Genomic DNA, 14,606 nt, shown 5'->3' on the forward strand with positions numbered 1-14,606 from the left:
GGAGCTGTGTTCAGATGGGTTTGTTTGGTTTTTCTTCCAGTTTCCAAACTCTTTCTAAGGAATAAGGCACTGTTTGTCCTCTTTCCTTGTCCAAAACATTTCCAAGAGAAAACTACCATTAAATCTTTAGTCTGGAAGAAATCCCAAGAGGAATTGCATTTGACCATCTCCACTGGAATTATTCAGTGGGATCGGAGACAGCCCTGTTAATAGCCAAATACTTTATGGAGACTCCAGAGAAGGATTTGTCAGCACTGACACATGTAGGCAAGTTCAGCAAAAACAACGGGATTTGAGACCTGAAGCACTTACCCAGTGTTGACACTGTGGAATACTTGGAATATGGTCTGGTTTACTTGGAATATAGTCTGGAATGAGGACGGACAGTGCAGCAGAAGCTTCCTCTCATGGGATTTTTAGTTGGAAGGAACCAAGCATCTGGTAACCATTTCTGCATGCCAGGTCATGCTGTGACTTTCCCATGGTTTCTGCTTCTGGGATGGATTTTGTTTTTAGGGTTTTTTGAGCAATGTTTTTTTTTTAAAAAAAAAAAAAGAAAATGGTGGTGATGTCAGCTCTGCTTAGGTTCTAGTAACTGTATTCCCTTTCATTGAGTGCTATTTAATTACCAAAGCTGCCAAGTTTTATCATCCAACTACAAGGAAGTGATTATTTATCCTGGCATTTCTCCCCGTGAGCAGCGTTGGTACCTAATGATTTGTGCTCCCTCTGCTGGTCTTACCTTACGTTAGATCCCAAGCATCTGGATGTTCGAGTGGAATTGTCACATATGTGTATTGGAGAAGATCTCGCCTTAGGATTCAGCCTAAAATCCCAAGAGAGGGATGTGCCTATTAGCACTTTTCAGCCAAAATGTCTTTTACACTGGATGTAAAATGGATGCAAAAACTTCCCAGAAAAATTTATAGTAGGTGAACTATTCTTGTTTGTGCCCTTGTGGAATTTAAGGTGATACCCTCCAGCCATCTCTGCTGTCCTTTAGGGAGGGTCTGTTATGATAGGACAGGGGGAAATTAGGTTTCAATCTAAAAGAGGGGACATTCAGATTTGATATAAGGAAGTTTTTTGCCATAAGGGTGGTAAGGCAGTGGAACAGGTTGCCCAGAGAGGTGGTGGACGCCCCATCCCTGGAGACACTCAAGGTCAGGCTGGATGGGGCTCTGAGCACCTGATGGAGCTGTGGGTGTCCCTGCTCACTGCAGGAGGGGAGTAGGCTCAGATGGCCTTTAAAAGAACCTTCAGCTCAAATGATTCTATGACATCTTTGTGTTCTCGGCTCTGTGCACTTACACAACTTTTTAAGTATAGTAAAGACGTGTAGGAGGAAGAAAACGAATAGGAGTGATCTTACAGCTCCATAGCTACAAACCTACAGCAGAGCGTCTCTTCCTTCCCACATACGATAAAGATCAGACTGAATGTACAGTTATGTACTATCTCTGCACTGAAATAAAACACACATACAGGAAAGATCATAGCTGGGAAGCAGAAGACGTTAGTGGCATTTTATGTCTTTTACCCCATGGGACTGATGATGTCTTCTTTTCTTATACATAAACTTAGATATTTCCTTAGAAAGCTCAAGAAGATTTCTCTACATCGGCTTCTCCCTGTACATGTGTGTACTGTATATACATGCATATGCGTACAGGCCCTGATTCTATGACTGAAGCCTCAGAAAACAGCTGCATGTTGGCACTGTAGCCCATACTGCAAGACTGGAACTGTGTATTTTTTATGTACATATTTTTTTCATCTTGTTCTGGCATTGATGCAGTTAATGCACAGAGCACCCCACAGCATGCTATACTGGATAGGTTACTCCTCACCCTGGCTGCTTCTGCCATTCTTGCCTATGTTAATGTGTTATGGAAGGAGCTGCATGCCTCTCCCTCTCAGTTCCATTGAGTTTTTGGCTGAGTCATAGCAAAGTTCCACCCTTGTCTTCCTCGCAAACTGTGCTGTTGCTTCTTTTTTCTTTTTTTTTTTTTTTTAAATAAGCTCCTAAGCAATTATTCACTTCTCTGGTATGACCAATTTTCCCTCATCCCCCGCTCGCTCTTCATACTGTACCACACTGAACGGAAAATCTGGCTGCCTGCAGTCATGCTGCCAGCAGCAGCAGTATCAGATATCTGATTCTGCCTCACCTTTACTCTGTTTTCTCTCTGCCTGCAATGTCTTCAGGAGATGATAATCAGCCACCCGGCTTGTGTTGATCCCCAGCAGTGATTTAACCTGAGGCCAATGGCTCCTTGTGCCCCTGTGGCAAAGGCCACATGGGGATGCCATTGCCCATGCATACAGCAGTGCCATTTCTCTAAGCATAGAAACCCTCTGTTCGCACTGCAGAGAAACTGTGCAAAGTCTAAATCAGATATGAAAGGCCTGTATGCATCTTTGGAAGCAAGCTGGGCTCCCCTTGTGCCTTCAGCCTGCCTTATCAGCAATTGCCATATCAGCTGTACTTCAGGATGTTCTCTACCATAAATGTTTAATGCTGAGGACCTGCTGTTTGCATAAAAAAGAATTATCCAGCACTTGGAATGAAGCATTTTCCTCAACCAAACTTTTCACAGAACACTTTTAAGATCTCAGGTCTTACTTCTAGGAAGAAAATGATGCCCATTTCTGCCCATACTGTGCATCTTCTCACTTGCAAGTACTTCCTCATACAGGGACACCTGAAATTTAATCAGAGTTTTCATTAATGCATCAAAGTTCTGCCATATCAGCATTGCAGCCCTCAGCTCTAAAGAACTTCCAAGAGTAACCTGGAAGACATAAGTCAATGTAGTTTCCTGGCTTTATTTAACTGTTTTCCCCCAAGGTCCCCAAAGGATGTTTGTAAGTATCTAATTACAGCAGGACATGAGTGGGCTCTGCTGGCCCCTGGAAGGACCCCATTGTGTTGGTATTCAGATCTCATAACACTGTCCAGGTGACAAACTGTGTGTCTGCCTTTGATTCCAGGCTGAACACCACATGGCTGGTGGTTTTATGGCCAGGTTGGATGGGGCCCTGGACAGCCTGGTCTGGATTAAATGTGGCGGTTGTTGGCCCTGCCTGTGGTGGGGGGGGGCTGGTTGGAGCTTCATGATCCTTCCCCACTCCCTCATGCTGGATCTTGTTATTAATTGGCATCAGGATGAACTGGTTCAATTAACCCTGAACAGAGTTGTGCCAGGTCAGTTGGATCAGCAGGCTGCCCTTGTGCAGTGAGCTGGGGGAGTCCCCCTTCTGGTCAGGAGGGAAGCCAGAGATTCTCTACCTGTCTCTTCAATGTGGTCATGGCCTGGATGTGCCCACAAAATGAGGGGGCTCCAAGAAAAAAAAGGGAGATATTTACATCTCCCATATTAACATATTAACAGTTGTGGGATACTCATGTTTTCTACAAGTGCTTTTAAGGTCACCTCCCAGCACTGCATGCCTTCCATCACCAGAAATAATGCTTAATATCCCATCAGCTAATGTGCTTCCCAATCTGTTTTAACCTCCTACTCCTGACCCTTGGAAATTCCCACACCAAAACCTCTGTCTTCCAAGTAATGCTGTATCTGAATGTCAGTATTTGAGGAAGTTGCTTTTAGTTTCTCTGCCACTGTGATCTTTTTGCTAATGTAACTATTCAGCATCAACAACACACGAAACATCTTCTTACCTTAATGGTCACTTTGCAGATACAAAGACATGCCCTGTCTTAAAAATAATGGTCTGATAGACAAGTTTGTCCATAGCGCACACATGGTTTTTATCTATCTACACAACGGCTCCTGTTTTTGCTGCTTACCAAAGCTGCTCTAAGTGAGCATGCCAGGACTCATTATTCTTACTTCCTCTCTGTTTCTAGTTTACATTCCATCAGATAATTACTGTAAATGAATCACTAAGGCCTTCCCTCCTTATCCTCCTTCTCCTCCCCCCCTCCCCAATTTAATTTGATTTATATTACCTTGTAGGAAAGTCTGTTCTAGTTGCTCAGTTCTGGTAAATGTACCAAATAATGCTCTAATTCAGAATACACAAACCAGATCAAGGGCAGGAGGCGTTTCTCTCTTTCCTCCTATCTTTTCCTCTTCTTTTGACCTTATGCCCACAAAGTAATTGCTAATTAAAAACGAGACATTCATGTGCTATAAAATCAAAATGCAAAGTATGCCAGAGCCAAGTCTCCAATTAAAATTCAAATACAAAGACACAAAACAATTCTCTATCCTAGTGTGAGATAATTGCCATAGATTTATGTTTTTACTTTAAACGTATTTCAAAGCAGCTTAGAGAAATATATGGAGCCAGGAGTCGGGCTCAATGATACCTATGGGTCCCCTACAAGTGGGGGGGGTTCTGTGATTCGGTGGTTTACTTTAATGTCAGGACATCAAACAGCTCAGTTGCTTTTCCTTGGGTCTTGGTGTCCTTGGATCTTTGAACTGAAGCATTTCACCTCTGTATCTCACATGGAAAAGTAAATTTGGGGGAAATTTCTTATCATTCATAGATTTCAGTTCTTCGAGATTCTGTGCAGTGAAGTAATTGGCTCGATGTTGCTTTGCTGCCTTTCTTGGTGATCCACACATAACACGTAATAACCAGCGAGACTGGGATTTTAGAGCAGAAAGCTGCTCGCAAAGGTGAAATGCACACACTTACTACATCAATGTATTGCTGTTATGTGTCATAGTGATTTTTTTCTCTACATATTTTTCAGTGAATGTTCTTTTCAGAGCCTTATAGCTCGGGGCAATGGATGGAGCCATTTCTCCCTTAAAATGTATTTCCTTACTTAGTTTCCTTAATTAGTTTCCTGTCTGGTTTGGCAAGGAGAAGACAGGTAAGATTACTGGTTATGGGATTCCTCCAACCCAGTAAATACACATCTTTCCACACAAGGGTAGAGAGAGGGAAACCCAGCTTCAGAATTAATTGGTGTATTGAATTGCTTTTCAACATACTTGAGTGCTTCTCTGAATCTCTTTTAATGCATGAATTAGAGATGTCACCAAATTCAGTGTGCCTTCTGGACATGTTTTGCCCAGCCATTTTGTTATGTATGTTTCAGAGTCACAAACTGCTCTTGGCCTTCCCAGCTACTCGCTTGGCCTCACGTCATCAGGAAAGCACCGTGAGTCATGCTAATGCTGTGTGACCAAAATCCATCCACTGGCTTGAGAACCATTAATCAAGGATCTGTGTTTCAGCACAGGCATGTCACTGGGGAAATCCTGTGGTGAAGCTTGTGGAGCAGAAGGTTTTAATAGAACCGCAGAGAGATGAGTCACTCTTCCCAGAATGGTTGAGAAACAGGTCAGGTGAGTTCACTGCAAAGAAAACTGTACAAACCTGCAGCTGAATACCTTCAATCTCTACCATCCCTATCTAGCTGCTTCTATGTTTGTAACCAAACAACCAGTCTGCCTTCAGCCCTTGCTCTGATTTTTCCCTTTGTTTATACTTGTTTCCAGCTATTAACACACCTGTCAGTGCCAAAAGCCATCAGCTAAGATCCCAACCTATTTTATTACCTTTGGAAATGAAGACCTTTGCCTGCTGTTGGTATTAGCAGGCCAGACATAGGCCATATAAAGGAAGCCCTTTTTTGATTGAGGAAGAACTGAGCTAAAGCAGAATGAAGTGATTCATCCAATGTCAGCTGTAAACCAAGAACTACTCAGCCTTATCAGGTGCTACAGAAACAAGATGTTTGTGTTGTTCTTGTCTGGTATCCTTTCCATAGCAGCATGGAATCTTTTAAGTTTAGAGAAGATCACTAAGATCACCCAGTCCAACCATCAGCCCACCCCCACCATGCCCACTGCCCACGTCCCTCAGTGCCACATCCACACGGCTCTTGAACACCTCCAGGGACGGTGACTGCACCACATCCCTGGGCAGCCTGTGCCACTGCAGCACTGCTCTTACTGAGAAGAAATTGTTCCTAATATCCAACCTGAACCTCCCCTGGTGCAACCTGAGGCCATCTCCTCTCATCCTATCACTGTTAACTGGGAGAAGAGGCCTAGCCCACCTCACCACGACCTCCTTTCAGGTGGTTGTACAGAGTGATGCGGTTTCCCCTGAGCACCCTCTTCTCCAGACTGAACAACCACAGCTCTCAGTAGCTCCCCATCAGACTTGTGCTCCAGACCCCTCACAGCTTCACTGTCCTTCTCTGGATGCCTTTTGCTGCAGACTGGATGTCTCTGGATCCCCAGCCCTTGCTGATGCAGTTCAAATGTCGCTTTTTATAGGAAGTATTCAGTATCCCCACTCTGAGAGGCCTCCTGCTGGCACAGTTCTGCATTCCCCCCTCTCCTGAAGAAGAGAACTTCGATTTACTCTGCGCAGCCGCTATCTAAGGGCTGTGGTTAGGCCTAATCTCGCGTCAGCGCTGCACACAGGCGGAGAAAGCGAACAGAAGCCTCTGACCGCCCCGGGAGAGATTTTCTCACATCGACCACACGCGGCCCATACCGGCACAGGGCCGGGCCTGCCAAGCACGCACGCACCGCCTGCGGTCGGGCTGCGGTGCCTCGCCCCTGAAGGAACGCTGCTATTCGGCCACAGGCGGTGCCGAGGGGCGGGCTCTGCTTTCACGGGAGGAGGAGCGGGGTGGGCCGCCGCCCCGAGCCGCTCTTCGGTCGCGCCTGGCTTCCCTTTGGCGGCGGCAGGCAGACCGCGGCTGTGAGGCGACCCCTCAGGCCCGCCCGCCGCCGGCCCCGCTCCTCGGGCATCGGCAGTGGCCCCGCGGCCTCGGCAGGCGGGCGGGGCCGTGGCGGTGTGGCGCTGCCGGCCGGGCCATGCCGTGGCGGGCGCTGCTCCTCTTCCTCATCGGCATCTTCCTTCAAGGCCCGGCCCGGGCCTCGGGCACAGGTGCGTGTGGCGGTCCGGTCCGGTCCGAGCAGCGCGGGATTGAGTGCTCGGGCTTGGAGGGGCGGTGCGAGCGCGGCGGGGCCCTCCCGGGTTGACCTCACCTTGGCTGGGCTGGTGCGGGCCGCCGCCTTCCCTCGCCCCGCACGGGCGCCTTCCTTAGCCGGCTCTGCGGGTCCTGGGAAAGCTCGTGATGCGACACTCGATCTATCGCTCCGCTTTCAGCGCGTGATTCGGGTTCTTGACGTCGGGTCGGATTTAGAGTGTAAGCGCTTGGCCGTTTATTTTAAGCTGGAAGTCCGTACTGGGCTAAGAGAACGCGGTGAGCTTTTGCCGCCTGGGCAGAGCCCGAGCTCAGGGCTGAGGATGTTTCTTGGGTGTATGTGCCAGCAAGAGTGGCACTGAAACCCTTGGCTAGGCCAGGCTGGGTTGGTGTCCCACACTGTAACTTACGGCTTCATGCTCTGCAATGTCAGAGCTCTGACTTGCGGCCTAACGAGCCAGCATGCAGGAGGGAAGAGCCTGAGGGTTGTTGGCTGTTCAAGCAATACCACATCCAAACTGGACAGAAAGGCAGGACACAGGTAACCAGCTGAAATGTGAACTGTGCTGCAGAACCTCTTCCCAGCACAGCAGTAAGCGCTGTGTGGCACGTGGCAGCTTCATGTTCAGCTACAGAGCCGTAAGTCTGAGACTGCTGTCAGTGTTTTCAGAAGCGGGTAGGGGAAATCATCTGCATCCGCATGCTAATGTAAGGCAAAACAACAAACATGTGGTCCTGAGAGCAGAGAATATGAACCAGCTTCCCTTATCCCTTTTTTAAGAGGGAGAAAATAATGCTGCTGCTGGTTGTATTTTGTGGTGGCAGCCTTGAGTTGTGTACAATTAATTTGGAGTGTCAGACTGCACAGATTGCTGATGGTGTGAGATACCCCGCCACATGCCAGACCAGAGCTGAGGTTGCCACAAGTGACTAGAAAGTGAAAACTTTTTCTCAAATGACAGTTTCTAAGTAACCATTAGAGCACAGCAGAGATTTTAATAGCTTGCCTAGCATTTGTGATTGTGAAGAATCGCAGTTTGCAAAGCAGGACGGTCCTTTTGCAGTGTGATGTGGTGTGTGTTTATTTAACAACACTACACAAAAGCTTGAGGCTAAGAAACTAGTAGCACGCCTAATTAAAACTTGAGGAGCGTAACAGGTTGTTTTGTATTTGGGACTTAGGGCTTAACGCACGACTTTTTGTGCAGTTTCCTTCCTGTGTGTGAGGGACTTTAAGATCCTGCCATTACGTCTCTCCTGAAAGGTAGTTGAATATTGTAGTAATTGCTTTTGCTTCTCATTTTAGAATCTTCTCCAGATCTGCCGGCACCAAAGAACGTAGCAGTTTATTCCTCTAACTTTCGTAATTCCCTGAGGTGGTCTCCTGTTAAAGTGGATGGAGGCTCAGTGTCCTACACCGTCCAGCTTAAAACGTAAGCAAATGGTTTGAGAAGCGACCAAACTGATTTTGCTTTAATCCAGTAACAAAGTTGGTTTAAAAAAAAAAAAATAATACTAAGAATGAAAAAGCATAGAAATGAAAGTATGAGCTGTTTATTACTGATGTTTCTGTGAGTATCCAAAAGCATCTTCTGAAGACAGAGGTTCTCGTAGCTTCTTGTGTTGCCGCTGCACTGAGTAAAGACTGAAGACCCAAAAAGCATCCAGAAATGTTGCGTGGTTTCCAGTGTAATTCTTACCTTGATGAATTCTCCCTTGCTCTTTTTTTTTCCCCAGTGCTGAAGAGATGCAGGAACTAAAAAGGCTGTAGAATAAATGCTTGTGAAAGCAGTTGTTTTGTTACATACCCTATTCTTAGAAAAGCCTTCTAGGTATGAGGGATTGTATTTTAGAGCTTTGATAGCTGGTCATCCTGCTGATGCTTTATTTAGCCTTTGGTTTGTGTTACAGAGCTGCCTACAATCACTGGAGTGAGATAAACTGCACGCGTATCGCCCAGACTGAGTGCAGTTTCCTCCAGTCAGCCAAGGCACGTCGCTGGACCGTCGTTCTGCGAGTGAGGGCTGAAATGGGGCCAAGAACTTCAGCCTGGGTGGAAACGGACCCGTTTGTGGCAGAGAGAAACAGTAAGTGTTATTTGTGATGCCAGTACGTCTCTCTAGGGAGACTTGTTAAGCGTTCTAGGATTTTATTACTCTGTTATGTGAAAGAGCTAAATGAGAGATCTGTAGGTGCTCGGTTAGCAAATGCTGCAAGGTCTCTGTGTATCGCTAGGAATTTGATAGCCATCAGTTCCTCTGCAGTGACATTAGCAGCGCATTCCTTCAACAGGTATTGGAAACATGTTTCTGATGAGTTTCCTTGGATGGTCAAGCCTTGTAAGAACTACAGCCTGTGTCACATGCAATTCTGTTGTTTGTGGTAGTTTCTGTTGAACAGATCTCTTTTCTAACAATTCCAGGCTGTCCTGCCTTTGCTATGGTGCAGAAGGGTGAAGGGCATACTTTAAATCCTATGAGATGTGCAGACAGTCATGTTACTGTTCTTTGTGAGATCTGCCCTATTCCTTGCTGTGATTGGTTTCAGGATTTGGAGAAGATAAATGTTGAGTTTTAGAAAACCCCTTAAATAGTAGAGAAGCAGGAGAATGGGTTAACAGAGTCTTTCTCCTGTACTTTGTGATGAGTAATGGTGCTCCGTAGTGGGAAGAGTCTATTTTCCCTGATAGTAAAGAATGCAGGGCTAAGGAATTGCCAGAGTCCTGAGCTGAAGACTACAATTGCTGTATCCATAGCTTGTGATGCAGGATTGTTTGTGCAGGAGAAGGGTGGGATCCCATGTGGGGTTAGGAAAGCATTAAGTAGATGAAAAAATGTTGTGTTCCCTTTCTTGAGGAGGAAAAAAAGAGCTGACATTCAGTGTTTGCTGAGTACCATAAGAGTATCTAAATAAAGCTGGATGTAATCATAGAATCACAGTACGGCCTGGGTTGCAAAGGACCACAGTGATCATCCAGTTCCAACCCCTCTGCTATGTGCAGGGTCGCCAACCACCAGACCAGGCTGCCCAGAGCCACATCCAGCCTGCACAATGTAATACGTAATGTGATGAGCTGTTCAGCATCCCAGAGGTTCACTGCTCTTTCTTTGTTTCTTTTCAGCTACTATTGGACCTCCTAAAGTGAACAGTGTGATTGTAAGCTCTGACTCTCTTCTCATTAGTGTCGCACCTCCTTTTGGACCTGAGGCAGGTTACCTTTTCCACTATCATGTGTCCTACTGGGAGAACACAACAATTACTACTAAAAAAGTAAGAATTCTGATTTGTTTTGTTTCTATTGCCTGTATGACTAAGAGACGAGTCAGCATTTCTTGTCAAAACAACTGATATGGAGGAAGAGAATGAATGTTTTTTTGAGAGCAGAGGTCATCATTTGGTAGCTTGAATGTAAGTTAGTCTGGTTCTGGCACAAGTAATGCACGTATTACAGAACTTTCACAAACAGATCACACTGCAGCTCCAAGGAGAGAATCCGCACAGTGTCAAAGGTGGCTTTAAAATAATATTTAGATTCCAAAGTTTGTTTGGGCAATTTGAAAATTGTGGGACGCTCTTCCTCCTTTCAGGGAATGTTTGTGTAGGCAGCTTCAGTGACAGGCTGCTGATGTCTGTGCTCCCAGGGCAGAGAAAGGCTGTAGTTCTTCAAAACATGTTGTTTGCAGCCGGGAAGAGCTGTCCCTTATTTGCACCGAAACTCAGTGGGTTTGACCTACCTCACGGTGTGCCACTGCCTTTCAGAAAGAGAAAAGTAAGAATGAAAAAGGAAGAAGAATCACAAGAGTGTCATTTTCAAGCTGATTGCTGAAAAACAGAAGCAGGGGAAAAAAATCATTTCAAGCCTTCTGTGTTCTAAAGGTCTTGCTAAATCTGAAACGCCTCCACTTCCTTCCTCCCTTAGACAAACATGTGTTTTTGATGCAGAATCAAATGTTTGAAAGTGAAGTGAGATGTCACTCTTGGAGGCATTTTTTAGGCTTCCTTGAAGCTGTCGCGGGTTAAAGAGATCAGCCTTGGTAGGAGCATGGAGGTTTTGCGCTGCCCATCAGCTGTTTTTTCCCCTGATGGAAAAATAGTGGAAGCGCTGCAGTGTGTTTCTGTCAGCCTCTGATGGTGAAGACATTTCTCATGGCTCCCTTTTCCTTCCTCCTTCCTGCCTTGCATTAACTGCCAGAGTTACAGCAGCCGTGTGAAAGCATCTGGCAGCATGGTGTGGTTGAAGTCAGACCTTGCTGTTCATACCCTTGTGGGTAGGTTTTACGTGGTTGGACGTATTTCATTTAAAAACAAAGAGATTTCAGATACATCTCAGCATTCCTGCTTCACTGTATTTCATGATTTCTCTTGGCACATTAGGAAAAGCTGAGTTAAGAAAACCATCCTTTCTTTGAACGACAGACTGCAGTAAGGGAAGGAGAACTGCACTGAAGCCAGGCTCTGATTCTTGCAGTAACATACATATTCTTTTTTTTTTTCCTTTCAACAGGAGATAAAGACAGTCGATACACTATTCAAAATTAAAGGCCTGAAGCAAATGACACTTTATTGTTTTACAATCCAAGTAGAATTGATGGCATATTTAGATTTCCAGTTGCTTGGACTGCAAACAGTCCCGGAGTGCTACAGAACAACCATCAGTGGTATAAACCTGTTTTTGTTCTTTTTCTTGTATGGTGGGATGGGTGTAGGACTGGTTACATACCTGTATTTGTCAGGAGTATTAATAGATACCAATCCATAATTGTCATTAATGGCAAATCAGTAGGTGATGGTTTGGTCAGTAGTTGATGGTCTTTGTTACGCTCTTCCAGCTGCCCTTGTCCTCAGTCACTGCAGTTTCTGCTGCCCCCAGGAGCTAGCCTGGGCAATTTGAACACAAGACCCTAAGATGTGATGTTGGAGTCAGCAGTGCTTCTTTTGCTGGAGAGAATCACATGTTCTAAAGCCCCTGGCATTAATGGCATTTTGCTGATAAAAACCAAAGGTGGAAGAAGGGCAGATTGCATTCCCTGCATGCCTTCCACCCACCAGCATGTCGTGTAGAAGCTTACATTAGGCTGTGTGCACAGGGGGACAGGCTGGTGATTGCTGTATGGAATCACCACCAAGCTACTTCTCAGCACAGGTGTTTGGAACGCATCTGTGTGACCTTAACCTTGGAAATTTGATTGCCACAGACAGCACATGTCAGCTTGTTGTATGTTGCTTTACATGGGCTATATACATATGAACCTGCCATGTGTTCTTTTTCAGAGGCGGCCAAAGCTGGATATATTGTCATAATATTTCTGTCCATTGGTCTGCTTTTAATTTTCTTAATAGCGGGTTTATTTTGTTTATGGAGACACCAGAAAGCAATTAAATATTTGTCCAAGCCACCTTTGAGAATCCCATCACACTTTGAAGAGGTACGTGTAGACAAGTTGTTTCTCTTCCCCCTCCACCTCCTCTTGCAGGAGACAGTGAATCCTGGGACTTTTTCTCCTTCCAGCTGACACATTTCTGTACTAAGCAGCATTGTCTCAGTCCTGTTGAGCTTCCTCTTTTTAAACAGGAAATAGTCTTCAAGCACAGCTCTCCATTTCAAAGTTCTCACTCAGCATGTATTCCATATAGAACATTCCTAATGTTGCCCCTGAAACACAGGGTCTGTTTAGTAAGCAGGAGACTACATGGAGTTAGTAGGAAGAACAAATCCTTTTCTCTGGCTTCTTTTCTTATTTTTCCTTATCTTCCTTTTCTGTGATTAAAAGTTTCCTATATTCAGCGTGACACTGATAATTTTGGAGCGAAGGAGACGAAAGGAAAGTCAAAGCAAATAGTAATTATAAGAGAAGAATGACACTGTGGAGTTTTCTGTTGACAATGAAAGGTGCAATACTGATTTATCTCATCTCACACTGAACAAGGCAGAACCTTCTCTCACTTGCCCTGGCAGTGTTCTAACAAGCCGTCAGTTGCCAGATTCCTGCAGCTACAGGGCATGGCTCCAGCAGTGTAATAGGAAAAAACTCTTCTGTGGCTTATTCTTTTGTAGAACTTTGACGTGCTGTCCAAAGATAAGCTTATCAACAATATGTAATGTGGGATGTTTTCAACTCTCTTAAATGGATGTCTGCCATATTTCTTTCTGCAGAAAAAGAACTGACGTGTTTTTAACCTTTGCATTATTCAGTTCTTATCTCCTTCAAGGAAATCCAGAATAAAATAAATATATGTTTAATTAGTGTTTTGCATTCTGTTCTAAACCAACTTGCCTATAGCCAGTACTACTTGCTCTGTCTCTGCAGCTTCTGAAGTACCTGTTCTGTGGATCAGTAGCTAACCTGTCATTTCTGCCATTTTACAGTATTTGAGAGACCCGAGCATGCCTCACTTGGAGGTGTTGGAGAACCATGATGAAGTTCCCGAAGATTCTCTAACAGTTGTGTATACAGGAGAAGGAAGCAGCGCATATGGTGACATGTTGGATGGTAACACTTGCTCACGCAGCAGCTCCAGTGGCCGTGACGTGACATAGGGGTGGCACCTTTGTAAGAACACCAGTTTTTGCAGAAGCTTTTGCCTGCAAGCGGTGCTGCTTGGCTCCCACCAGGACAGACAGTGAGCCCTGGACTAACAAATCCTGAGCAAGACTTGGCTTCCTGAGAATTATGTGGAACCTGGGCCTTTTTTAAAGCAGTTTCTGTTGTGCTACAGCAGCAGCAATATTCTTTCTGCCACGGACTAGAAAGGTGGAATTTGAAGGCGAAACGAACACTAAATTGCCTTAAGAAAGACATCTGGCTACAAATGACTGTATCATCATCGTACTTCCCTCCTCCTCCCCCTGGAGCCCAGCTTTGAAAAATAATGGCACTTTATTGTAGGACTGAGTATAATGAGGAATTTTTAAATTACTTTATAGTGGCTTTTGTTTTGTTACTTTATTTGTGAAGTCTGTATTGCCACTCACTTGAAGTGTATTATACCCAATCCAATATTCTTTCCCACATAGTTTTGAATGTGCCTTCCATGACTGCTAGAAAGAAACTTAATGGCACTCAATGCCCCTCATTGTGAATACATACAGAGAACTACTTCAAGAAAGGCAAAGGGTAGTTAATTCCATTCCCCCTTGGGTCTGTGCATCTTTATACAGTGTTAAAAAGCATTAATCTGTACCCGCAGTGAGACAATCATATCCTTCACAGCAATAAAACCTATTTTGCTCAGAAGTTATATAAAATATGTTGCTACTGGTCAGGTGCTAACAATCTCTTGTTGACTAGAAGCCCAGTTCTGCAAGGGTTGTGGTTTCAGTACCTCAAAGGAGAAACAGCAGATCGCAAATTAAGCCTTATGTCATAATGCTGTGGGATCTGGAAGGTGTCTCATAACATAAAAGTAACCACTTATATAGTAAAAAAAATAATAATAAATAGGGTTATTTCATTAAAAAATGTGACTTTTTTCATGTTTGATACAGGTTGTTTTAAAAAATTAAAATGCTTGGTTGTTTGCATGTGGCTTGCTCAGATACTTAGACCTACTAATGGAGTCTGCTGCTGCCATGGATACAGGTTATCAGCCAGTGCCACAGCTAGAAGTTATCTGTCTCGGCTCCTGCTGTTCCCTCCCTTCTGGGGGCACACACGTGACTAGTGACAAAATT

General features: G+C 44.9%; 1 protein-coding gene across 3 annotated transcripts; it reads left to right on the forward strand.

The window, feature by feature from the left end:
- Positions 1-6,422: 6,422 nt before the first annotated feature.
- On the forward strand, positions 6,423-14,394 carry LOC107323014 (interferon gamma receptor 2). 3 transcript variants are annotated; one of them, XM_015881700.3, is made up of 7 exons: positions 6,423-6,894; positions 8,241-8,367; positions 8,846-9,021; positions 10,056-10,204; positions 11,439-11,592; positions 12,206-12,360; positions 13,302-14,394. In XM_015881700.3, the coding sequence occupies exons 1-7, from the start codon at positions 6,822-6,824 to the stop codon at positions 13,470-13,472; spliced, it is 1,005 nt and encodes a 334-aa protein (XP_015737186.2). In that variant the 5' UTR covers positions 6,423-6,821; the 3' UTR covers positions 13,473-14,394. The 3 variants fall into 3 exon arrangements, 2 of the variants coding, with proteins under 2 accessions (XP_015737186.2, XP_085384888.1); XR_014939354.1 differs by lacking the exon at positions 11,439-11,592 and having other exon boundaries at positions 6,613-6,894; XM_085528762.1 differs by lacking the exons at positions 11,439-11,592; positions 12,206-12,360 and having other exon boundaries at positions 6,476-6,894.
- The last annotated feature ends 212 nt before the right edge of the window (positions 14,395-14,606 follow it).

Source organism: Coturnix japonica, chromosome 1 (assembly GCF_054131305.1).
Source record: "Coturnix japonica strain WE chromosome 1, WE-NBRP24, whole genome shotgun sequence".
NCBI classification, from domain to species: Eukaryota; Metazoa; Chordata; class Aves; order Galliformes; family Phasianidae; genus Coturnix; species Coturnix japonica.

Excerpts from the sequence above, each read along its gene's own strand:
- LOC107323014 (XM_015881700.3), top strand. The coding sequence starts at position 6,822 with ATGCCGTGGCGGGCGCTGCTCCTCTTCCTCATCGGCATCTTCCTTCAA. Across the intron at positions 6,895-8,240 it reads GGCCCGGGCCTCGGGCACAG|AATCTTCTCCAGATCTGCCG; the intron begins GTGCGTGTGGCG and ends TTCTCATTTTAG. Across the intron at positions 8,368-8,845 it reads TACACCGTCCAGCTTAAAAC|AGCTGCCTACAATCACTGGA; the intron begins GTAAGCAAATGG and ends TTTGTGTTACAG.